The sequence below is a fragment of the Corylus avellana genome, chromosome 9 (genome assembly GCF_965113065.1).
Source record: "Corylus avellana chromosome 9, dhCorAvel1.hap1.2, whole genome shotgun sequence".
NCBI lineage: Eukaryota > Viridiplantae > Streptophyta > Magnoliopsida > Fagales > Betulaceae > Corylus > Corylus avellana.
In genome coordinates, this window is record NC_142498.1 from 1,335,815 (window position 1) to 1,361,983 (window position 26,169).

Consider the following 26,169-nt stretch of genomic DNA (forward strand, 5'->3'; position numbering starts at 1 on the left):
ACCCAACACCACTACCCCCATTAGGTTATTCGAAATCTGAGTGGGAACATACTTGTCTACAAGTTGCTGTAGAGAAATCTACTAAAGCATCTTTGGCCTGTTGAACCAATACATTCGGGTGGAGAAAAGGACCACCATGGACGAAATCATTTCTCCGATGCCACACTCCGTGCAATCCCCGCAAACAAACGAAGTTCTTCTCTATCGCAACTCTTGAATAATTCTTTCATCACCCGCTCAAACATTGGACCGCCGAGAGAGCTCTTTTGAAATTTTTTTAGATTTGCACTTCACACATCCCTAGCATATGGATAATCCCACAAGATTTGGAATTTGATTAAGGATTATACCTCGTGATATGGGATGGAGGTTACTTTTGACTTTTTCTTTTTCTTTTTTTTAATTGATGTAATGTGCGATAATGATAATGGCCTTCATCTTTCTTTAGTCACTATGAGACGACTGCGTGGCCGTGGTCCTTTGGTTGGCTCATCAACCAACAATAAACAACCACTTTACGTGGCATACAATTAACAATAAAAATTAAATAAATAAATGTGACACCGAAAGTGACAATCAAATAAAAACACTTCCAATGATTTTGCCGTGATTTTCTGGTTGGGAATAGCAGATGACTTGATTGAAACTGAGGTCTGATTAGAGATTCACAACACTTGGTGAAGAGAATCGAATACCAAAAAAATCAACTGTCTTCGTACATGTTAGATGAGTGCCATAAATGCGATTTATAAATGCATCCTCGGATCAACTAGAGAGGAGCCGATTCTTCAAAACATAAGAATCCAATTTCAGTTAACTAGAAGTAACAATTAATGTTTCAATATCTAGTTGTTGGTAATAAGAATTTGAATCATCAACAAATTTATTATTCAGATTATTAGCAATTTAGACCTTAAGTATAAAAAAGTTATTATAAGACCTACATTTCAAACAAATTTCAAAACGGTCTGCCCCCGGTCAGATAGATGGGTTTTGTAATTTTGTATAACTGTAAATCTCCCAACTTGTTAAGTTGCAAAACTAGTATTGGAAACAGTGCAACTCTTAAGAACCAGAGTGGAGGAAGCAAGCAAAAACTATTCACCAGGAATGTCATCCAAACGCAGAAAGCGGAAAAAAAATACTATTAATACTTTCACTCTTACACTTAAGTATATATTTGCTGACGTGGCAATAAAAATTACAATTAAATTTTAGATCTAATAATAAATTTTTATTCCACATACCAAGTTGCCACCACCTTAGACAATTTGGGTACCAAGGGTATGGTGTCAAGTCAAGAGTTCAGACTGTCGAATGAATTGTGGCCTGGTGGGAGGACTTGTGTTACGATGCAGCTGGCACCTTTGAGGTCTCGTTGCAGAGTAGGCAGCAACTCTTGCGTGCACTGCACACAGTTGGCCCCTTCGGTGTGTAGACGAAGTGCAGAAATATGTGTAACATTTCTAATAAAAGAAAACATTGAGTATTTGTAAATAATAATAATTAAAAAATAAAAAACTTGTTCCAATGGCGAATGGCAATGTGCGTAAATTTCAAAAATGAGATTTTAGTGTAGGAATATGACAAAAAAAAAAAAAATCAAAATCAAAATCAAAAGTGATCATTTCCTTCTCGGCAACCAGACAGAAGGAGAAGAAGTGAATGCCTAACATCCATCGGGCAGTCTTCACCACCAAGCCCTACATTTATAAGCTCCAACTTGGCGGCCGAATCATCGGTAAGGGGGCCGAAGTCGAAGATTGGCATCGGCTGAACGACAAGAAAAGGTCAGGTAGATATTTAATGTGAATTTTAATAGATTATTATTGAATTTTGATTAAATAATAATTTTAAAAGTTACATCAACTTAGAAGATTTTTCTTTTCTTTTTTTTTTAAAAAAAAAAGAAGGGAAAAGATGATAGAGTTATATGAAGAGATAGAGTCTATACAGAGAGAGAGAGAGGACTCAGATGAATGAAGCCATTTTCGGCAAGGCATGCAAATTGCCATTACGCACGACGAGCAAACCATAATATTTTTATCTTCATCATCCTCCATAAATGCTAATATTAATAAATACCATAAAATAATAATCAACCCGTTTGTATGAAATTTGTATCTAAATGGAAAACAAAATTAAAAAAAAAAATAAAAAAATAAAAATAAAAAAGGAAAAGAAAAAAAGAGAAAAAAAAAAATAGAGTTATTGAAGAGATGGTGATTGACATGTACATATATGGAGAGAAAGAGGACTCGGATGAATGAAGCCATTTTCGGCAAGACATGCAAATTGCCATTACGCACGACGAGCAAACCATAATGTTTTTATCTTCGTCGTCCTCCATAACTATAAATATGAATAAATACCATAAAATAATAACCACCAAATAATAAAAGGAAAGAAGAAAACAGCCATCTCCTTCTTAAAAAACACACACACAGAGGAGGTTTATATAGAGGGAACAGGGAAGTGTCTTCTTTTTGTTTCACTGTTTTATCATACATGTGCGCATTGTATGTCTTCCTTGCCCATCAAGGAGTCAAATATTCAACAAATGACCACTATTAATTATTATACTTTCTGCCTTGCTCACCAATCCATGAATATTCAAAGAGAATGAAAACACATGGTAGGAGTCAAATATTCAACGACAATGACCAGTATTAATTATTATACTGTCTGCCTTGCTCACCAAGCCATGAATATTCAAAGAGAATGAAAACGCATGGTTTTTTAGCATCTTCTTAATTTTTCTTTTCTTTTTTCTTTTTTGTGAGTCTTTTTCTTTTTCTAGTTTGTGGGTTAGAATATGAGGTTTCCTATATGACTATATGAGTAATTCTATAGCCCATAACTGATCAAAGGAATAAATGAGACTGCCTCCGTTTCTAGCTAGCATTACTCTTTTTATATATGATACATTAAATTTAGTTTAAGTAAACTGCTATTAATGACGTTAAAAATTTAATGTGCGTTTTAAATGTATATAGATACTTGACACTATTTTAAATGGGTTGGAAGATATTTCCTTCAGACTGGTTTGAAGATAATTTTTTGTCCTTTTATATATATTAGGATTAATTAGGTTTTCCCCTCTCTACTAGGTTTCATCTCTAGCAGAGAGCTCTGTCAGAGGGGGAGAACCTTTGTTCTCCCCATCTGACCCTCCTCCCCTCTCCCTCCTCTACCTCCCCCCTCCACTCCCATTGCATCACCCCCTTTCTCTTAGCAAGCTAACCTATTTATCTGATGCTCTTAGGTCTTTGGGCGATTTTCCTTTTCCCTTCCTCTCCGCCTCTTCTCTCTCCTTTGGTCTTGTTTTTTTGCTCTAGGCTTTTGGATCCGCCGTTCTTTGCCCGATCTACTATCCTTGGCGAACCCACGTCGTCGCTCGCCCCTCTGCCTGTCCTCTTCGGCTCCATCCAGGTTCTTCGCGTTCCAGCCATTTTCCCTTGGCAACCTTCCTCGCCGACGTGGTTTTCGTTTTGGGTTTCTTGTTTCTTTGTTTTATTTTTTTGTATTCGCTCATTTTCTTGGTTTTTCTAGAGTTTTTTTTTTTTTTTTTTCCCTGTTTTTGCTTTTGTTGTTTCTGCTTGTTTAGGTACTCTTTGTGAGTGATGCTCATGGGGTTTCACTCAAAGTTCTCCCTCCGTTTAAGTGCGCTGCCGATCTCCTCTGTGCCTGCTCCGCTGCCCACCGTCCTTTGCTGGGCTGTTTTCTCGCGCCCCCCACCGCGATGAGCTTTCAACGTCCCTTTCCGTTTTCGGTTTTCGACGAGCACGTGATCGGCTCTTCTTTTCAGCTGCTGTCATCCTCTTAGTGTTTTTTTTTTTTTTTTTTGTTAGTTATTTCCTTGTAATTTTGTCTTGCTTTCCTTTTTTTTGTTCTTTCAGTCTTGTTTTGTTTCCCTGTATCGGTTTTATTTTTGCTTGTAATAATGTTCGGTCCTCTCTCTCGATCTGCCCGCCTAATGCCCTTCGGGGTAGTTGATTTGGTCAAGACCTTTAGGTTGTGGGTGTGAACGTTATCTTGACTTTTGGGTCGAGGATGATGAGTTTTGACTTGGGTTCTCTGCCCTCAATGCCAAAGAATAGGAGCCACATATGCATTGGTTTGAGAGTGTTTGTCGCAGATCTGCTGTTTAATTTCAAAATTAGTCATAGGCTAGCGGATTTTGTTTGAGTCTAGAATATAATATGTCATTTTTTACGCTTGTAACCTTGTAGCTTCGGCTATGGTTACTTCAAAGCTTTGCTATGTGTTGTTTGAGTTTTATGCTTGTTTATCAATGAATGAAATTGAACTGTTTAAAAAAAAAAAAAAAAAAAAGATTAATTTGGTTTTTTTTTTTTTATTGAACCATCTACATTGTAATCAAATCTTTGATTACTTTTTACTACTTATATATATATATATATATATATATATATATATATATATATATATAGGAACTTTTGTATTAATATATAAGTCATGGCAGGTATGGGTCATGATTTCCAATTGGGAATTTATTTTTCAAAGGGCTTTTATCGGAGTTTGGGCTGTTTGGCCATTTTGCATTTTGGCTCCTATCCAATAAAACCTAAAAGGCCAATAGGCCCTAATCAAACTCTCAATAAGGAAAATGTTGGATATATGAAAAATGTACAAAAATATGGAAAGCAAGGAAGAACACGTGGACATAAAGAAAGAATATAAAAGCAATTACCACAATTGTTATGTACTAGCAGGAGGTGTTCTTGGCCCATGAAAGCTTTTTGTAGTACAGCTCCCAAAAAGTCGGTTAGCTTGGCCATGTGGACTCCCCTTGAGGGTGTGGACGGGTTATTGGGCTTCGGGCAACGGTCTAAGGGTCCTTGCTGTTTGGATTGGACCCAAGCCTGCTCGAACCCAAGGGCCACTGGGCTTACTGTTCAACGATGAGCCTTCAAGTTTGTTGTGTTTGGGCTGAGGGCCGGTTGGCTCATCGATACTCAGTCCAGCACCTACAATAATGATAAAGAATAACTTTGGGTGTTTCAAGTTGGAATAGGATCCCCAAATAAAATGGAGAGGAGTCATTTACACAAAATGATGAGATCAAATTGTCTGATCTTTTAAAGTTTAGGACAATTTTGTCCTAATTTCAACTTATGGGTACGTTTAAAAAGCCTATAGAAATTTGTCAACTTGTTGGTGATTCTAATTATTTTATATGGAATTTAACATAAGGAAGAAGTTGTATGGCCTAGAAAATGCCACCCATAAATTAAAAAAGTCAGATGTCACATCTCAGGGGGCCTTTTCGTCTAAGTCCATAAACAAAGCTCAAAAGATGATGATTTTGGCTAATCCAACATCTTCCTACTAATCATAAACTAATTATTTAATTAATCTAATCCAACCACATAATCCAATAGCAACTCAGATTTTGATTCACTGTCATTGCTGAGAAAGTGCGCCACCTCAAAAGGCCGGAGAAGGAGAAAAGCAAAATTCCATTAATTGCTACAACATACCATTAACTTTTTCTACAAAATCAACGGTCGATCAAACACCTTAACAAAAGTATATACACAAAAAAGCGTCAATTTATTACGACGGCAAATCAAGCTTAAAACGACGGAACGACGCCGTACCCGCCACATACACGATCAACTTCGACATCCGCCATGTCCACCCGCTTAGCGAACCTCCCTTTGATTCGCGGCCTCGTCTCGGCGTAGGCTTTTCGGGAGGCGTACCGGATCGTCTTCTCGAACTTTCGGTTCTTCCTCTTCTCTCGGTACCTCAGCACCCTCGCTTCACGATCGGCCGATGATATCTGAACCGTCCGATTCGCAGACTCCATCACGGGTTTACCGTAAGAATCGGACACTTCGGTCACCGCGCTGCCATCCGGTACCACGCTAACGTCGAGCGAGGAGGAAGACATCTGTGCAGCGAAGTACAAGATCAGCACTAACATAATTTTACCATTTTCTCAATTAACAAACAGATATTTGTTCTGAGCAAGAAACTTACACTCTGACTGAGACAGTGAGTGTTGTAGGCATAGACGTAGGGCTTGGAAGCGGAGAAATCGAGATCGAAGCAGTTGTCACTGAGCTGATGAACACTCTTGCTCTGAACGGGCACGACTCCGTCAGTACCCGAACTGTTCTGCTCCTGCGCTTCTAACTTTGGATCCACGTGTCCGTAATCCAGATCCAGATAGGGATCCATGTCCGGAAACACGAACTGTCCCGTATTCAGATCCGGATTCTCAGTCACCTTGTTGTTGGCAGGGTTGGTGGGAGGGTTTGGGAGCAACCAAGAGGCGGCCTCGGCCTCTTCTCTGCTTACATCACCGTCGGACAAGTAACGGTCGTCGAGGAGGTTGGCGGCGGCTCCGGACTTCACGGCGACTGTGTCGTAGAAGGGCGTGACGGGGACTCGCTCGTGGCGGCGGGCGAGGGGATTGGCGGAGTGGATGTCGCGGTCGCACGTGACGCAGAGGGCGGCGGCGTCAGCCTTGCACGTGACGTGGGCGGGAGCCTGCTCGCAGACCTCGCAGACCAAGACGCGCGCGTGGCGGGACGCGAGCTTGTTGGCCGCGTGGACCTTGGAGTCGCAGCCCACGCAAAGGAAGGCGGAGTCTGCTCGGCAGAACAGCGTCGCCGTTGCCGATTTGCACGAGTCGCAGAGCTTCGATGCCATAGTCCACTCTCTTTTCTTTCGGTAAACTGCAGATTCTCTTTCTCTCTCTCTCTCTCTCTCTCTGTGGTGGCTGTTGATTAGGTGTAAATTAATTGGGTCTATCTTGTGAGGCTAGGGAGATCCGGGATCTAGCCAATAGAGAAACGACACGTGACCAAGGCTTAGCCAAAATAAATGGACAATGGTCATTGTGGGGGAGGTTGGGGTCCGGTCTGCTTTTGGACTTTTGTCTTTTGGCTACGCTTTTGCGTAAAAAGTCGTAATTGCAGGTGGGTCCCACGAGGGTGCCATGTCGGTGTCCTTTCGAGAGGGATCTGTACTATGCCGTGAACTTCGCTGGCAAAAGTGAAAAGTGAAAAGTGAAAAGGAAGTACTCGTGTGCGCTGCGGTAGCCTGGATGTCAATGCTTTGCCATGTTTGATACTCTATCCTTGGCTCCTTGCCAGCAATTTGGTGTAATGATGTAAGAAAAACTATAATTTTTTTTTTTAAGTCTTATTTAAAATTATTATTCAATTTGAAATTATTATTATTAAATTTTAATTTATTGATAATTTTAAATGTTATATCAAATTTGAGATAACTCTAAAAAAACTCTAATCTTCTTTATATTATTACTCAGTACTTTATTGTCCCATATTAGTTTTGCATTGCATTTGGTCCCATATATATTATTGGAGTATTTTTATATTTTTGCTAGTCTTGAGAATATTCGTGGTATTTTGATAATTTAGGAGGACAGAGTCACAAATAAATGTTTGAAAAAGACATTTTTAATTTGATGGTAGTTTAAGTGGGGTATGTAAACTTTACCAAATATAAAAATAATATTGGCAAGTGGTGTTAAAAAACAAAAATAAAAAAGACTCTCTCACACATGGATGGAACTACCTTAAAGCTTGGAGGGCCAAGGGCATAACTCATAAGGTGGTCCAAAAAAAAAGAAAATTATATATATATATAATAGACTTAAAGTTTTAATTCCGTTCATGCTACCCACACATTAGGAAGGCAGACGCCATGGGCCTCATCCCAACCCGACGCTGGTATTTATGGCCGTCTCTATGTTACGTGTTTTTGGGGCAATACTATGGCGTGGAAGGAATGCCCAAATAAGTCTTTTGGCTCTATTGATTTATTTTTCGGTGATATTTAATATTTATCTTCTTGAAATGATTAAAAGGGGGTATTTGTTATGTGCAAAATATAGCATTATTTTATCGTGTAGATTGTCTCATATTTTAATAATTATTTTAAATAAATGATTAAATGTTATAATTTTAGATTTATTACTTTGAAAATATAGTAAAATATCATAAATACTAAAATAAAAATTATTGAATCTATAAAAATGATAGATGTTGAAATCATACCATGGTGGAGCCATGGAGCGCCCAAAGATGGTGCCGACAATGAAGAGTGGGAACTAATTACACGAAATTTGAGATGCACACCTTAATGGAATATGCCTCTGACTATTCTGCTGCTTTGACTGGTGAGGGGTGACCTTTTGCTTTGTGCTCAAACATCTCACCATCAAATTTGTAGACATTTATGAAAAAAAGACTTCCGCGTTTTTTCTATAGGAAAGGGGATAAAGCTAAGTTGAAGAACAAACCTATATATATTTACTAAACCTATCCTCTGAAACATTAACTAGGGCTGGATTTTGGCTTACATTTAGTGATTAAATAACACTTGAGATCTCTTGTGGTTTAAATAGATGGTGTTGAAGCATGTTTTTGGATGGTCGGGTAAGTCGGTGAGCCACCTACAAAGTATAGAAGAAGTTACTAAAAATCGTTGGTTTGCAGGAATTGGAGAGCATTTGATGCTTAGGTACTATGATATTTTAGAGAGAAATAAAAATGAAAAGAGAGTTCGGAGAGGGAGGGGTCTTTGCGTACTTGGGGGGAGGGCCTTTTTATTGTGAGAGGCTCCTTAGAAATGGTCCAATATGGTAACATTGGTGTTAGTAGTATGTAGTTTTTCTTGTTGGGTATGTTATTCCGTGTTTGAGTGTATTGCTAGACGTTAGTTATTGATGCGGACGTATGGTTTCCATGTGGAAATTATAAGTTTTTCTTGTAATAGTGGTTGAATGGTCAGAAGGTGAGCCATAGATTGCTCACTACTATGGATGCTTGCCACGTGGCCGGCTAAAATTGCCTCTCTCTTTTTTTATTTCAATTTTTTTTCATCTAAAGGTTATTTGAGTAGGCCTATGGTGATAATTTATATTCACACCAAATGGTTTGGATCGCAAGAAGAATCTTAGCATTTACCATTATTAGCAATTTTTTCCTTAATATTGCAATATTCACTATCGATTTGAACCAAAAGATATCTCTAGTTATTTAATCATCGGAAGCAAGCCAAATCTTGGGTGCACAAGGATCTCATGGCCCATATTTGACTCTTATGCTGGGTTGGAACATTGGAGGAGGGAAAGAAGAAGGGTAAAAGGAAAAGTGAATGAAAGAAAAAAGTATCTATGTTTAGTAGGGAAAAAAAACGGAAGAAGGAGAGGGGAAAATGAATAGTTCCGTCACTCCCTTCATATATAAGTGCTGATGTGACACTTTGACGATGATCATCAAAATTTTGGATGGAATGTTGGTATTGAGGCATATTAGTGAAACTTTGAGAGCTAATTTTATTTTATTTTATTTTTTCGAAAAAAAAAAAAAAAAAAAAAGTAGTTGGATGTTTAGAAAGCCATGTGAATGTGAAATTATGAGGGTGAAATGGACGTGAAACCATATGGGTTCTTGCTAGGGCATTTATACCCAGACATTTTGTGATAGACCGGCCCTCATGAGTCATGAGTGAGAGAGAGATGCAAATATAAAAGTAAAACAATGATATGTCTACATCGTAAGAATATTCGAGTATGACTAGCATCAAGGGTTTTGTTGAGCACCTATTACACGGTATATTTTTAATAAAATTTTATTCTATAATAAAGATTTAAAATTAGTGCATATATAATTTTATATAATTTAAATTTTTTTAAAAAAGTCATTGACTTCATATATTGACTTTAAATTATAATAATAAAGTGGGGACACCCTATTCCTTGTTATGTCCATCAGTCCATCGTCGAAGTCCAAACACAAATAAAAAAAATTAAAAAAAAAAAGCATGCGTTAAGGGTACCAATAAAAAAGCAATTATAGTAATTAAGCAGTTGGACAAATGATATTATGTTCTTCTCTGACCAGTGGCCATCCTCATCTCAGACCCTGGCCTACACTCCTATAATATTGTAGCTCCCTTATAAATATGATTTCTGTTGGGCTTAAATAGTCCCAACAGCGACCCATCGATGAAAGCAATGAGAAGGCCCGACACAAAACTCAATGCAAACATTGTTTTACGAAAAAAAAAAAAAAATCAAATTTAATCTTTAGTTTTTTTTCAAATAAAACTTTCCGTCAACTTAATATTTAATTAATTAACATAATGTCATGTTAGACCAATCATGTGATTGTTGTTTGATACATCATTTTTAACATAATTGTGCCATGTGTCACATATAGTGAGTACATGATGTGTAAGACGAGAGCCACGTAGCATTAATACTTTAATTAATTAGATAGTAAATTGATGGAAATACCTATTTAAAACTACAAAATAAACAGAACGAAATATTGAAATTAAAAACCCTAAGAACTAATAAAAATTGCATGAAAACTGGATGACTAAATTTAATTTTTGTTTTCCTTTTTCTTTTTTCCTTTTTTTTTTTTTCTTTTTTTTAATTGATTCCTTTGCTGTCATTGCTGATACAAACACTACTAGTGTTGGACGAAGTCAAATTGGGAGGATCTATTTTATGATTTACATTAGATTTGTGAAATCTAATGGTGTATAAGTTGATTGTTGTTATTGATGTTTGAGTAAATGGCTTATTGAACAAAATACTTGCACCCTGCTTTCCTTCCCATTTCTTCTTTTTCTTTTTTTTTTTCTTTTTTTTTTTTTTTCTTTCTTTCCAATTTCTTTCCTAACATACATCTTTCTGAAGATGAATTCTTCATCATAGATTTTTCTTATTGTTGCATTTTGTATTTTTGAGAAATTAAAAGATTATAATAATTACAACGATGCAGTGACAATGACTTGTAATCATGGATGGAAATTGTATTCGTGATCTCGATAACATGATAGCAACAACATTGATAGACAGCGTTGATGGTGGTTGATGAAACGTTGCGATACTAGTGCTAGGCTGCTAGAAGTTAATAGCAACATAATGAATTCAAATCCATATGGGCTCCATCTGTCCAAATTGCAGAAGATCCCAATCCACATTACAACAACAATAGAAACTACACCGATAGCAATGTGAAGAGTAATTAAAAATGAAATGAGAATGGTAATATTGGTCAATTTTTCATAAAAAGAATCTACTTAAATATTTTAAGAATTGATATGAATATGATACAGATTACAGGCTGATGTGTTTGTGATGACACTAGGTGGCTTGACTGCTTTGAGAAATAGGCAAAGTAACAAGAAGGGTGTAATTTGTATTATGGAGTAAAATGGGCTACAAATATCAATATTTGGAAAACACAATGCTGCAATCAACGAGAGAAGATACCAGAAAATGAATGGAGCTAGCCTTTCACCCACTGAGAAGCAATACTGCTACTTGGAAATAGGAGGCTCTCCTAACCACTTGGCACGAAAGCCTGTTCCCTTACAATCAGAGCAACACATTGATCCCTGGAAGTATAATGACAACATATAAAAGGGTCATCCATGCTGCAATTATAGAAACGGCGGATTGAACGAACGCTAAGGATTTATACTAGCCGTAGATTAAAGACCTTGTAGATTTAACTTACCACTCCACCACAAATAACACAACTGGTGTTTCTTGAGGGGACTTGGCAGAGCATGTTATCACCAAGAATAAAGAATCCTGTACCCCCACACCATTTGCATTCAACATGTCCATTTGAGTTGCAAGAAGAACAACCAACTGGCCTTGGTTGCTGAAAGTGGCATGAACAATGGAGAAACAAGGAAACAAGCAAAATATAGATTATTAACATGTCTTCATAAAGAAAGAACGAGCCTCAACATCAGGCCAGTTCCACAGAAGTAGCAACGCATGATAAATAAACCGCAATCCTCTATTTGTAACATAAAGTATCTGACCAAGAAAATAGCTATCTTTCTGCCCTTTCCAATACTTTAGAGGGAAGTAATTTAGCCCAAAATCTACTCCATGTTCACTTTTCTACATCACTGAACATGGCTCAATATTCGAGGATGAAATAAAATTGGTTTCTCCTGTTATTATTTCTTTACTTTTCTTCTTCTGCAAGAATTAGCTTGATACTTAAATCAAAGACGGAGATTTCTGGAACCATTTCCTAGATACTCTTTGAAAGCAAGTGAGTGGTGAAGAACCTCAGATGAACAGGAGTTGTTTAAAAGAGAACAAACAAAATTACTGTCCTTTTAAGTTACTAAGGCAGAACTAAATATATAAACAAAGCCATGGTTACTCAAACCACAAGCATAAATTCTCATAGCAATCACCCACGAGACCAAGTATGCTACACGGGAAACTTAAAAATAGCAATTCATCTACTCCCTCCCCACAAATAAGATGAGGTTTTTTCCTTTTTAGACTGTCCTAAAATGTATGAAAGTTTCACAAACAAAAGCATTTATCCATTTAACTTCCTATGTTACCCTCAAATTTAAGCCCAAATTTTTGAAATTTTGAAAGCAGCTTTTTTGGTTCACCTAAGAGCATTTTAGGAGAACTGTTATGTTTACTTTGTTACATCATGCATGCCGTTTGCAAACTTCCATCTATTTTGATATAGAGGGAGTAATAAATAGACCAATCACATAAGAACTCAGAAACTATAAAACTAAGGGCAGAATGTGAAATCTATATTCCTAACAAACGGATTAAAAAGATCTCAAGTTTAAAATGGACAGCAAACTAGAACACTGAAAAAGCCATTTATCACACTTGAAAGGGGCAAAGCTGGTAACAAATACTCATTGAAGCATGCATATAACACATTTGTAGCTTAGAATTATGAGGATATGACTGCTATCTTGACCTGTTTACTTCTGCTCCCAATGGGAACAAACAACCCCTAATTTAAGCATATTATACACCAACACAAGAAAAATACTCACGGAATAGAGGGTTGCATAGAGGTCCTTTCATCTTTTAATATACTGGCTTATATAAAGCATCCTAATAAATTAATTCAAAAATTAACTTTATGATCTTTAAAGAAAAAAAAAAGCTAACTATTATAAATGGAGTGATCATAATTAGTTTGACAACAACTTCCCTTGATAAGGAAGGAGATGTGACAAGGCCAATCGCAATGATCTAAAAGACTTGTAGGCATGGTTAAAAAATGTTCATGCGCCACCCCCCCCCCCCCCCACATCATCCCTGTCCCCACACCAAAATTAAGTAAGTTGTCCTAATTCACCTATAGTGATTTTGTCATCAATGACTAAGAATCAGAAAAGCACAAGTAAGAATCATGTATTAGTGTATTACACGTTCTGTTTCTACTTTTATCTCATTGGTCCACTTCCTATTGCATTGTTGTGGTACACTCCTACCTCCTAATGAACAAAATCATATCATTTCTCCACACAATTTTCCAACATCTTCAATTTCCATATCAAACTAGGTTTGAGGAAAGAAAATAAATTGCTTTTCAAAACATGAGCATAAAGCTACAGATATCAATTTAAGCATAGAAGTGGATTCACTGGATTGTTTGTTTTACCTATCAAAAAAATTAAAAATTCATGGAAGTATAAAGAATGACTAACAAGCTCTTTTCGTCATGCATTGCACTAGGGTTGCCCAAATGGATTCCTCAAGTGAGCTAAGCATCTGGTCCATGAAGCAATCACTAATCACCAAAGACCTCATTAAGGCAAAATCCTAAAAGGAAGATACTCTCAAAGGCTAGAGCATTGTGATACTGCCACTCAAATCACTAAACATAGGTGAAAGGTATGAAGATTTGTACTTTTCCATCACATTTCAAGATTTAAATGGCATGTATGAACACCTGACATTTATTCTATGCCTGGTAAAGTGCAAACAGATCTCGTTTTCCTAAATGCCTTGTCATTTTAATATGTAACATTTTCCAGTAGCTTCCTTGGAGACACTTTGTTCAAAAGTGTAAGCTTTGTTGCATCTAACATTGGATTCCTAAACCCGACCCTACTAACAGATTGGCACGCAACTCATTACCAAATAGACTATCATTGTAATTATCAGTAAACAATTAGGGAAACCCAACTAACAAATAGTTGAAAGAATTAAGAAAATATTAATGTGCTCCTGCTACAAATTAAGCTCCAACTCCATATGTGGATTTCGCGTAAACTGCTATAAAGAGGTATGTAGATTTAGTAACTGGCTCTCCAAAGATGTTAAGTTTTATTTCAGATTAGCTGTGGACCAATAGAAATAAATCCAAAACTACTCAAAAATCTTAATTTTCCTAAAGCTACGTTTCTCGTTGCGCAGAATTGCATCTAATTCGAGGATTCCACTTCTGCAAAACTCAATCATATGCATATATGTATATATAAATGCGCGAGCGCGCGCGCAAATTCATTATATTACGAAACCTACTGAATCTAATTCTATGCAACCAAACACCACTTCATTCGAGAAATTGAATAGAGGGAAAATTTAACAAATAAAACAAAAAAGATTTCAATAATTGATTGTCACCAACACAGACCGGAAAAATAAATTATAAAGGGAAAAAAAGAAAAAAGAGCTTACCTGAGAGATTAACCAGGCTTTCTCCATGCGGTTGGCGAAATTGAAGGAGCTCTCGTACGAGTCCACCACTGAAGCCCGAATAGCACAAACCCTAGAACTCGTGGACCTCGCGGCGGCGGCGGTTGTACCATGAGGTACAATCACCCGGACACCAATCGGCGACGCGAAGGTTTTATTCTGGATTGGTTTCGGCACAATCACATGCCTACTACAACACGTACAATTCATCGTTTCTTAATTCTCTCTTTCTTTTTTTTCTTTTGCTTTCTGTAGGAGAGAGTTATTAACGTTTCCGAGGTCGTTTTGTGCGTTTACGTAGGGAAGTTCCCTCGATTTTAAAGAAGATTGCTGAGAGATATAAAATAATAATAATTAATAATAATATAAAAGTTGATGGATTGGGTTAATCCGCCATAAAATTTTTAAAAAGATAAACTATAGATTATATTAAAGGAAAGTGTTTGCGGCCCTGCGGGCGTATTAATCCCCTTATAAATTTATGTGTCTGTCTAGATAAAAAATTATATTTTTGTGATTGGCCGGAGATGACAAGGCAAAGTCATGACGGCGGCTGTGCCATGGGGCACCAAGCGCGGGGGAGGAAGCCTTGGTGCCCTGTGCAGCGCTCTCTAAATAGTTTAACTATTTTAACTAACAACTTTTATTATTCCCCATTTAAGTTAAAATTGAGAGTATCTATTTAGTTTAAAATGAATGGTAATAGTCTTAACATTAAAGTTGAATGACAAAATTTTACAATATTACTTCTCATTTTACACTAAATGGAGAGGATCATATTCCCCGGACCACCGAATTTATTATTATTATTATTATTTTATGTGCCTTAATCTATTTAGATAAAATGAGAACGACTATTCCTTGAATAAATCAAATAAAATATTATTCTATAGGAATAGTCATTCAATTCTACGAATCTATTCCGTATATTAAACACGCCCTTACAGTAAAAACTGTAATACCCATGACACCACTCTTTTATTTTATTTTTATAACAAATAGATCATAATTAAACGGACAAAAAGATGATAAATGATTATATCCACATATTTAACTTGCTTCCTGTGATTAAATAACTAGAGAATCTCCAGTTGTTCAAATTAAAGATTGCAAGTCATCGCCTAATTCTACAATCTTTGCCGTCTATTTAAATCATTGACAATTTTCAGAAGCCAAATCCCATATATCCACCTCCAATCTTTGACAATATTGGAGAAAATGAATGAGATAGGAACAAGACCAAATATAATATAATAACGCAATTATATTGACACTTCTAAATAATGTTTATATATATTTATCAAGTTGTATATATACTAATTTTATAAATTTTGAAATTATCTAATTAAAATATAAATTAGAGTTTTTCATCATTGTGAAATTATATATAATAGAAAAAAATCTAAAACATCCTAATTCCTAATCGATTTGGCCAACCGTATTCGGTCCAATAGAAAAAATAATAATAATAAAAAAAAAAAAAAGAATTCCCAAGTTTTTAAGCTAGCAAAGCAAAGTTTGACCCACAAGTACCAAAGTTGAAATCTGAAATTGATTTCCCCAAACTCCGTTCCGTTCCCACTGGCTTATTAAAGCGACAGTAAACAATCAAAATAAATATGACGACAATTTTGGCGTCCACCTCATATAAATACAAGAAATTAAATTCAACGCAAAAAATTATATTCAAAGCTGTATAAAACTTAATAATGATTATCTTTTCGTTGAGTAATGTTATAAGTTTTCTTAGAATCTTTTTAGAGTCATTCTAAATGTGTTTCCAAGAGATAGCTCAATTAACTGGGATTACGCCTAATGAAGGGGAGGTCATTTGTTCGAATTTTCCTCTTCCCTCTTGTGCGGACATGTCAAAAAAAAGAGTCATCTTAAACGTGATGTGGCTTTTTTTTTTTTTTTTTAACATGTCCACACAAGAGAAGAGGGAGGGAAGATTCGAACTAGTGACCTCTGCTTTATTAGGCGTGGTCCATAACCGATTGAGCTACCCCTTGGGGACGTGATGTGACTTTTAAAAATTACCAATATATCAAAAGTCAATAAATTACATTTCAAATTTAAGTCGCATTATATTTGAGATGAATTTAAAAAGACTATTGGAAAACTTATAATATTACTCATTTTCATTTACTCAAACGTATCCATTTAGAGTTTGTACAAGAGTGGGACAAATATACTAGAATATTATAAAAATAAGCATAAAAAAAATATGTAGGAATAAAGCAAATATGATAAAATATTAGAGAATACATATAATATTTGACTTGTGGGCCTGTGGGCTTTGAGCGGGAAAAAAAAAAACTCGGATGACTTCATTGGGATTGGCCCTCATATCAAACAGAACTATGAAACAGACCAACCCGAACGACAATGGAATGCGACAAACTAAAAATAAACGGCACACTTCTGCGGTTGTGCCCAAAGGCCCTTAACTATTTAGTCTTATTATTGATAAATAATAACGCTACCCTCCACACTTATTTTATAATGATTGATGTATTGTGTTTTAATTTTTTTTTAATTGTTAATCTGATAAATCACTTAAAACACGACACATAAGTTAATGTAAGAGAAATGATTGGCATCAATAATTTGTTCATATTTCTTATATTCTCTTACAAATTCAATAGATCAACTTTTAGATTTTTTGGGTCTGTCGTTGGCTTATGTATATCGTTGACTTATATACATAAGTCTACAAATTTAATGGTTAATTTGTAAGATGAGATGAAAAGAAAATATATTAATATCAATCATCTCTCTTAATGTAAAATGAGTCTGAAAAATAACATTATTTATCAATAGAATAACTAATGTGCATGGTGTGCGGAAAAAAAAAAAAAAAAAGTCGTTTTAAAATAGGCAAGAATCCCTATTTCCTAGGTTTTGGGTTAAGGGAAAGAGTTTAACTTCAACGTGGATGGGCTGTAAAAGACCACTTTTATAGCCCCCAATAAGGAATTGACACATAGGAAAAATGCACAAAACTATCATATAGCCTGAAACACTATATTTTTCCTTATTTCTTCTTCTCTCTCATTTCTTTTTTCTTGCCGACAACTCTTCTCCCATTTATTCTTCTTTCTTCTTCTTCCTTCTCCTGAAACGCTGGCCTTGACCCACGGCTGGGTCACGCTGTGTCAAGGCAGCGGCTTGAGGGTGATCCCTTTAAGGTGGTAAAATCCCTAAAGGGTTAACCTTCCCCTCTAGGATTTAGTTTTGAATAAATAATAAGTTTTAAGGCATTATAATTGATTTTTGAAGTTGGTTTTGCATTTTCCGGTGGGTCTGCTGGGTTCGGCGGCCATGGGTATTTTTGGTTTTTTTTGGTTATTTTTTTTTCACTTTGATTTGCTGTGTTTGTTCTCATTTTGGTTTTCTGCAATTTTCTTAAATGGATGAGGTGTCACAAGGTGGTTGGATGCTGCAAAACACCACTTTTGCATCCCATCCGCATGGTAGGGGCTCTCTAAGGGAAAACTTCAGTTAAAACCTCTGAATTACCATGCATTTTGAAAAAACTTTTCAAATTTCAAAAATTTACAATTTTAATTATTGAGCTTTCAATTTTATACAATATATTTCATCGGTCATATTTTAAACGTTAAAATTTATAAAATAACCTTTATATCCTATTCCCGGTTTATGGTTAATGAGTACATTCGTTTACCAAAATGAAACGCAAAGTAATAACGCAACTTTCCAAATGCAACTATAAAAGTTGTTGTGGTTTAACTTGTTTTGAAGAGAGCCCACATATAATATCAATTATGAACACCATGACTTTCTTCCCTTGCTCCAACCCACTGTTTTTTTTTTTTGGAATGATGTAGGAGGAATTTCCATTTGTCCACGTCCTTCATAAAATGTAAATCACACTCCTTCCGTTCCTGTTAAACAAATATCGAAGATGTATGACTATTATATTTTTTGTTTTTACAAATTTACTTACATTATTTTAAAATGATAAAAAATTAAGCAATAAAATTTGATAGATAAACAATTGATAAGATATGCACTATGTGAATTGTTATATTAATTTGAAAGCAACTTGTGGTGAACGCTATAATACCATAGCTAACACTCAGGGACGGAGTCAAAAACTATTATGGGTACGGGTTAGAAGTCAAAAAAATCTGTTGCTAGGGGCTGATTGGCTTATTATTATTATTATTATTTTTTGTTTACCTTAAAATGTTTTTGTTCTTAGAAATTGGAAGGCGGGTCGTGGCAAATACCTGCCCCCTCCCTCTGTCCCTGCTAACACCTGAGTATGATCATCTTTATTTCAAGTAAGGAAATCACGACACATTGACTTTAAAAAATAAAAGATAAATAAAGATATAGTTCAAAAAAATTACTTTTTGGAGTCAAATTAAGAAAAAGCTATTTTATGATTGAAATTAAATAATTTAGTACCCGATGTTATTATGTGATTTAACTTTAGGTGTATGAACCATATATAAAATAGTTTAAACTCATTTCCCCTTGAAATTGAGAAGGATTTTATTCAGAAAAGGCCTCCCAAAATTCATTCCTTAAAAACTTTCTCACAAGCCAGTCGTCACCACATCAGAAAGCATATAACATCTCCTTCTCTCTCTCTCTCTCTCTCTCTCTCTCTCAAATGGAAAAAAACAACACCATGGCTTCGCCATCATCGCCAACCGCAACAACCTTTGTGCAAGCAGAAACACACACCTTCAGAGACCTAGTCCAGAGGCTGACCGGGTCGTCGGTGGACTCGGAGAAGCTCCCGGTCAACCCATCTTCAAAACTCTCCCCAAAAACCTTCACTCCCGCCGGTGAGCCCACCGGGCCCCGCCGGTCACCCTTCAAGCTCCACGAGCGAAGGCACACCCACACCATGAGAAAGCTCGAAATCAAGCTGGGCCTCACCACTCTCCGTAACAACTCGCCCCTCCAAACTCAGCGAGTCGACTCACCGGTTCAGAGCCCTTTAACCCCACTCCGGTCCGAGCCAATGTTTCTACCCATTTCCTGGGCCGAGTTGCCGTCGTCACCGCCCTTGTCGGACGAGGAGAAAGCTGTAGCCGAGAAAGGGTTTTACTTTCACCCATCGCCGGTGAGTACGCCGAGAGGCACCGAGCCACCAGAGCTCTTGACCTTGTTTCCACTGAGTTCGCCGAGTCAGAAAATTCGCGATTCGTAAAGATATTTTTGGGCTTTTAGGAGTTCGACAAAAATATGTTGTGTTTTTCTTTTCTTCTCGGCTAAGATATCTTTAAATTCAATACTTCGATTGCATGCGGGTTTTGGGTTGTTTATTAATATATTTAAATAAAATTTTCCACTTATGTTTTTTTATTGCTATTTGTGCGTAAACTTTCTAAGATATATGTGAGTTTGTGGGTTTTTTTTTTTTTTTTTTTTTTTTTTTAAAAAAAAATTTATTGATGTAACAGTGCGCTGTGGTATTATCACGTTAGTTCTCAAAAATAAAAAATAAAAAATAAAAAATAAAAAAATCTCAATTTCTCTGTGGGTGGTTGGGCCAGGTCGGCCACCCTAATCAAGTCTCAGTGATAGCTTGCGTAGATGTAACCATTCTATCATGCCATCTTTACATTTGGTGGTTGCGACCACTAAATTTGTACGATCATCACAGTGGGTGGTCCGACCACTAACACAAAAGACTAAAGACCGAAAAAAGAGTGATGTGTGGCATTTCTAAAAATAAAAATAAAACGGTACTATGAGAGGTTTGTACGTCTCTAATCACTTTTTCAACAGGCAATTTGACATATCTTTCTCTTTTCTTCTCTTCTCTTTTCTTTTTTAACTTCTTGTTGGTAATAGGGATTGACTAATGCATGCATGATTTCTTTGGAGTGTTGAAAATGCTCCTTGTGAGAATACTTTGTGTTACAATATCTACTCTACCTAACTAGGCTACAAACAAGTATTTATGGTTGTAGTAAAATTAAAATATTTATTTTTCGACAAGAAAATATTTTTGACGAAAAATGAGCAACAACAAAAATAGGTAGACAACTTCCGGCAAAGGCCTAACGGTGGTTTGTAAGTAGTCCGACTGTTTAAGAATGAGAAATTCAAACTCAAATGATGATTTACAAAATTTAAAAACGAAAACCATTTTCAAAAACTAAATAAGCTTTTTTTGTCAAATTGAAAATATTTTCGATCACATCAAACAATGAAAATATATATATATATATATATATATATATATATATATATATATATAATTTTACACCAAATCAAACCCAACTTAAATTATAAGGTAAAGTCCACTTAACCCCTCAAATTACCACCACAATGACAATCTACTCCCCAAACTATCAATTATGACAATTTACCTCCCAAACTATCAATTACGACAATTTACCCCCCAAACTACCAAAACAATGACAATGTATCCCCCAATGCTAGCAAAATGATGAAATTATTCATATAAAATTTTCAATAAGGCAAAAAAAACCCTTAAAATTTTGAAAAAAAAATTAAAAATTGGGGTTTTTAATTTTTTTTTTCAAATTTTTAAGTTTTTTTTTTTGTCCTATTGAAAATTTTATAGGGCTAATTTCGTCATTTTTTTTTGAATTAGAGGTACATTGTCATTATTTTGGTAGTTTGAGAGATAAGTTATCGCAATTGATAGTTTAGGAGATAGATTGTTATTAAAATGGTAGTTTGAAGGGATTATATGGACTTTACCCTAAATTTTAATGCCCGTAAATAACAACGCTCTTCGTGGGTTAAAAAAAAGGAGCTAATTAAAGTAGCGTGAATGAGATGATCCTTATCAATATCATTATATCAAAATACAACCCAAATTACCCAATATAAATAAATAAAAAGAAAGAATTCGGAAAAAAAATGATCAAGGCGTGTTTGGTGCATTGGTGGATGTCAGGGTCAGTTAACTGTTTCTTTTAACTCAAAGCTGACTTGCGTGTACATATTCCCCAGTCACCGGACGCAGTGGCGTCTAGATTACATGGGAAGGTACGGGCCCCACACGGAGGTCTCCGGGGCCGACTTGGTCTTTGTTGGGACGTTAACGTCATTGTCCAACCACGTCGCACCAGATCCTTCCCTGCTTCAGTTCTTATCCTCAAAAGTCGAATCACATGGAAGAAACTTCGCTAGCTGGTCCCGATCCTCCTATGACAGACATGCATCGGTACCGGTAGACCAGTTTTTCGTGTCAGAATATCACTAGCTAGAAGCGCATGTAAAAAAAAAAGAGATGAGATCTGTCTTTTCTTTATGGACAATTATTATTATTATTTTGTCATCGGCTAGTCGGTGGGATTATGCCTAATAAAGCAGAGGTCACTAGTTCGAATCTCCTTCCCCTTTTGTACAAATATGTAAAAAATATATATATATATGATTATTATTATTATTTTTTAATTTTAAAGAAATGATAAGTTTTCAAATTATAGAATTTAGCTTCTTTTTTTTTAGGCATTCTTATTTTTCAAAACTTAAAAGCTTTTTTATAATATAGCGAGTAAGAACTTATGAAAATATACTTAATTCTCAACGGTAATATACCACATTTATAATAGGTGACATTTTCCTAGCATGTAAAAAAACTACCTAAATTATGTAATTTAAGAATAAGAAAATCCTAATCCCTCATTCATCTCCTATCAATTTTCTTTTCTCAAGTTCACTATTAAATTTGTAAAATTTACATGTGGTTAATTTGTATATATATAAATAAAAGGTTCCAAATAGAAATAGAACAGAATTTTCCAAAAAAGGTTCGAATAACTTTATCGATAGCTTGAATATATGTTATGATTTCGGTGGAATTGAAATTAGACTATGATTCTCAATTTCACTTAATTTATTTAATAATTTAGATTAAATTTACTAGCATACATATTGTCTTAAGATTTACAAAATCTAAACTCAGTAAAATAATCAGTTACCTCAAGTAAAATAGAGTGAATCGTTATCCGCTTATATCAATATCATTCTATCAATATAACGTTCATATAAGAGGCGTCAACCTTAATTTGGTCACCCCTTCTTTCTTCGTCCATATATATTAAAAAAAAAAGATTCGTTATTATTTATTCTCCTATAAACTAATAAAAGATGACGATATGTTATTAGCTTGGTGTGAAAGGGTAGGCCTGAAAATAAAAGAAAAAAAAGAAAGAAAGAAGAAGGTACTAGTACTGTACTACCTTCTTTTTTAGCCCTGTCCACGTCTTTCCCTAGCATTTGTACGACAAAACGCATAAAACTATTTTTTTAAAAATATTTTTGTGATTTCAAAAAATAAAAAATAAAAAATAATTTTTTGTGCGTTTGGGTCTTTGAGACCCTGAGATGAACTAATTTCTGGTTTCTGACATACAGAATAACGTAACACATAAATTGTGATTTAATATTGTGTTAGAAAATAAGTGAGAATGTAATAATATTTAAGTGTAACCTCAGTCAATAATTTGCATCAAGGAACTCTAAACTCTAAAACCACTTGGTTAAGAAGACAAAAAAAGAGAAGAAAAAAGCAAGAAAGAATTTGTAATTTGATATCGAGAGTAGCCGCAATCAAAGAAAAGAAAGAGAAAAGACGAGGGATCCAGATCAGGTGCAATTAGACTGCTCATGTGAGAGAAAATCCAAACCCACCCACTCTGTTTGAACAAGTGCTAGATACATAGTCGAGTAAGATGAGGTTCGGGTAATTTCTCAAATGAAAATATCTATTACACGTGCAATAAACAACCTCATAGTACCCTATACCATCCCTCCCACGAAAAAAAAAAAAAAAAAAAAAGGGAAAAGAGATTGAAATGAATTGAATTTTGATACCCAATTAGAATTCTTTGTACATAGTTTTGCATTTTAGAAAGAGATGATTGTTGTTAACAGTGCAATCGATAATTATCCCATTCTCTCAGCTCTCCCAGTCAAAGGTGTGATCATAAGGCTGTCAGCCTAACGGCTCATTGGTCTTACATTTCACAAAGGGGAAGAAGCACCAAAGGAATTATTGGCATCAATTGATGGGGACATGTATGGAGTTGTCTCCTTCTTTATCAGAAATAGTCAAACTTAAATGCACCATTTTTCAACTCATACCTTAAGCAGTAATCTAATCAGTTGAAGAAAATTGTAAGCAAATTAGGTCCACCATGTCCAAATATGCATGTCCTCGAGAGACATGCCATGGGTATTTGGTCAATGACAAATGAAAAATGTCTCTAAGAAGTTTCGCCCAATTTACACATTCAATAATAATTCTCTCTCTAGCCCTACATGGTGCACTAGAGCATTCACACCCGGCTAATCGAGCCAAAAATTTGGGTGATGGCTACTTTATCCTAAAATTTGGTCAGTATTATTGTAGCTCACTAACCTTATTTATTTTTTATTTATTTTTTAAATTTCTTTTTGATAACACAGAGTAATTCTATGTGACCTACTAAAAATAATGTGACTATTAAAATCACCATTGAGCTTTTGATTGATCATTATTGAATTTTGATCAAATGATAATTTTAATGGTTACATCATTCTTAGTAGGATACAAGTAGGCCACCTAAAATTATTCAATAACACATATACATGACTTTGAAAAGTAGGCATTTTTTTTTTTAAAAAAAAAAAATTTAAATGGAATAGTAAAAGTGAATAACTAAATTAGAAAATGAGATGTAAGAGGATAGTTAAAGTAAAACACAATAATTTTTTAGGTGAGGTTTAACTTGTTTCGACGTAAAATGTTTTATGAAAAAAGTTTTTTCTAATTTTTGTACGAGCAAAACGCCAACAAATATTTTCATCAAAATCATTTTTCTTGAGAAACGATTTGTTGAGTTGGATGTAAATGGACAGAGTTTTCTTCCAAAGTCTAAACTGGGTTGGAAGAACTTTCTCCAACTCAATCTATAAAAATGACATGTGTATTTTGAACATGTAAAAAAACACATGCATTTTTTTTTTTTTTTTTTAAAAAAAAGACACGTCATTTTTATAGATTGAATTAGAGCAAGTTTCTTCAACCCAGTTTGAAAAAAAAACTTTATCGAATTTAAATTATATTTTCACCACATTTCCTTTAAGCAAAACAGATTTGAATACCAGTTGATCAATTTTCCATAATTACTCTATAAAGTTACATCCTTTAATTTAAGATAAGGATATGTCTCCAAAAAATTAAGGAAAAATATCTATGTAAAAAAGAAACGATTTTCTATAGGCACAAACAAAAGTCAAGCTGTTCTCATGAGCTGCCACATAAGGAGAAGCAGCCATGATTGTTTAGGTCGTTCTCATGGATTAAGGCTGCACATATTCTTTGAAATTGTCACTAGAAAAAGACATTCCCCTTGTTATTATAAGCCTTTGAATTATGTTGAATATAGTGGATTTGAGCATATGGATGAGTGACGCAAGTATTTTCGACAAAAGGTTGAACAACTTTCGTGAAAGAAAAATTCTCGATGTCCTGTTCAAGTTATGTTCCATAAATCATTGCCAATGTAGAAAGAATTGGACCACCTCAAGATTTATTATTTATTTAAGGGTTAAATACTCCATACCCCCTTAAGGTTTTTCAACTTTATTTTTTCTTCCTGTGGTTTCATTTTTATCACAGGAGGTCTCTGTGGTTTTGATAAGTGACCAAATTAGTCTATCCGTTAGTTGACCGTTAGGACTGATACGTGGACCAATCAGACGTCGACACGTGGCACATATTTAATTTATTATTTTTTTTTTAAAAAAAAGTATATATATTTTTTTAAAATTAAAAAAATGTATTTTTTTTAAATACATTTTTTTTTTAAAAAAAAATAAAAAAAAATTAAATATGAGCCACGTGTCGACGTCTAATTGGTCCACATGTCAGTCATAATGGTCAACTAATGGTCAACTAACGGATGGACTAATTTGGTCACTTATCAAAACCACAGGGACCTCCTGTGATAAAAATGAAACCACTGGGAGAAAAAATAAAGTTGAGAAACCCTAAGGGGGTATGGAGTATTTAACCCTTTATTTAATTTGTTGGAAAAACTTTACTTACATCCTGAATTGTCACCTATTTTGCAATGTTTTTCTCAAAGTTAAAAACCTCTCAATTTCGTGTATTGAACTTTTAATTTTTTTAATGTTTCCCTCCGTTAGAATTTTCCGTTAAATCCTAACAAAATTTCCAAAATACCTCACATTTTTTTGGAAAACATATTTACAAATTTTTACAAAGATTGAGGCATGGATAGTTTTGTTAAATTTACAAACTCTAAGTTAGACCGTAGATCAGACAGTCTAATCGAAATTAGACCGTTTGATTGAGACAAATGTCTCATATACTAGTTATATATTGAACCTTTTTGACAAAATCCCCCTTTTCAAGAGGAAGGGCAATCAAAACATTGAACTTCAATTGCACCAGAAAGGGCAAAGTGCAGCAACCCACATTGCTAAAGTAGCTAATTCGCAACATATAAATTATTTTTTGACATAAGTGAGTGCTGTCTTCAGTAACTGATTTTGTTTTCCCCTTTAAAATTATTTTCTTCAGCTATTTAGTGTAGATGTATAAGAGGCAGAACGGTGCAAATGTATAATGTAGCAGGTGTCAAAGAATTAATCTTGACACATAACCCTCTGTTGATCCT

At 35.0% G+C, this 26,169-nt stretch overlaps 3 protein-coding genes across 3 annotated transcripts; 1 reads left to right on the plus strand and 2 right to left on the minus strand.

The window, feature by feature from the left end:
- Window positions 1-5,464: 5,464 nt before the first annotated feature.
- On the minus strand, window positions 5,465-6,749 carry COL4 (zinc finger CONSTANS-like protein). Its single transcript, XM_059604932.2, has 2 exons — window positions 6,010-6,749; window positions 5,465-5,920 (listed from the first exon to the last, which is right to left on the minus strand). The coding sequence occupies exons 1-2, from the start codon at window positions 6,682-6,684 to the stop codon at window positions 5,600-5,602; spliced, it is 996 nt and encodes a 331-aa protein (XP_059460915.2). The 5' UTR covers window positions 6,685-6,749; the 3' UTR covers window positions 5,465-5,599.
- Window positions 6,750-10,744: 3,995 nt separating this feature from the next.
- Window positions 10,745-14,870, minus strand: LOC132190052 (DnaJ/Hsp40 cysteine-rich domain superfamily protein). Its single transcript, XM_059604933.2, has 3 exons — window positions 14,498-14,870; window positions 11,541-11,690; window positions 10,745-11,418 (listed from the first exon to the last, which is right to left on the minus strand). Exons 1-3 carry the CDS (start codon window positions 14,723-14,725, stop codon window positions 11,341-11,343), a joined length of 456 nt encoding a protein of 151 aa, XP_059460916.1. The 5' UTR covers window positions 14,726-14,870; the 3' UTR covers window positions 10,745-11,340.
- A 4,170-nt stretch (window positions 14,871-19,040) lies between these two features.
- On the plus strand, window positions 19,041-19,861 carry LOC132190054 (VQ motif-containing protein 33-like). The gene has a single exon (XM_059604934.2). It carries the CDS (start codon window positions 19,161-19,163, stop codon window positions 19,704-19,706), a length of 546 nt encoding a protein of 181 aa, XP_059460917.1. The 5' UTR covers window positions 19,041-19,160; the 3' UTR covers window positions 19,707-19,861.
- The last annotated feature ends 6,308 nt before the right edge of the window (window positions 19,862-26,169 follow it).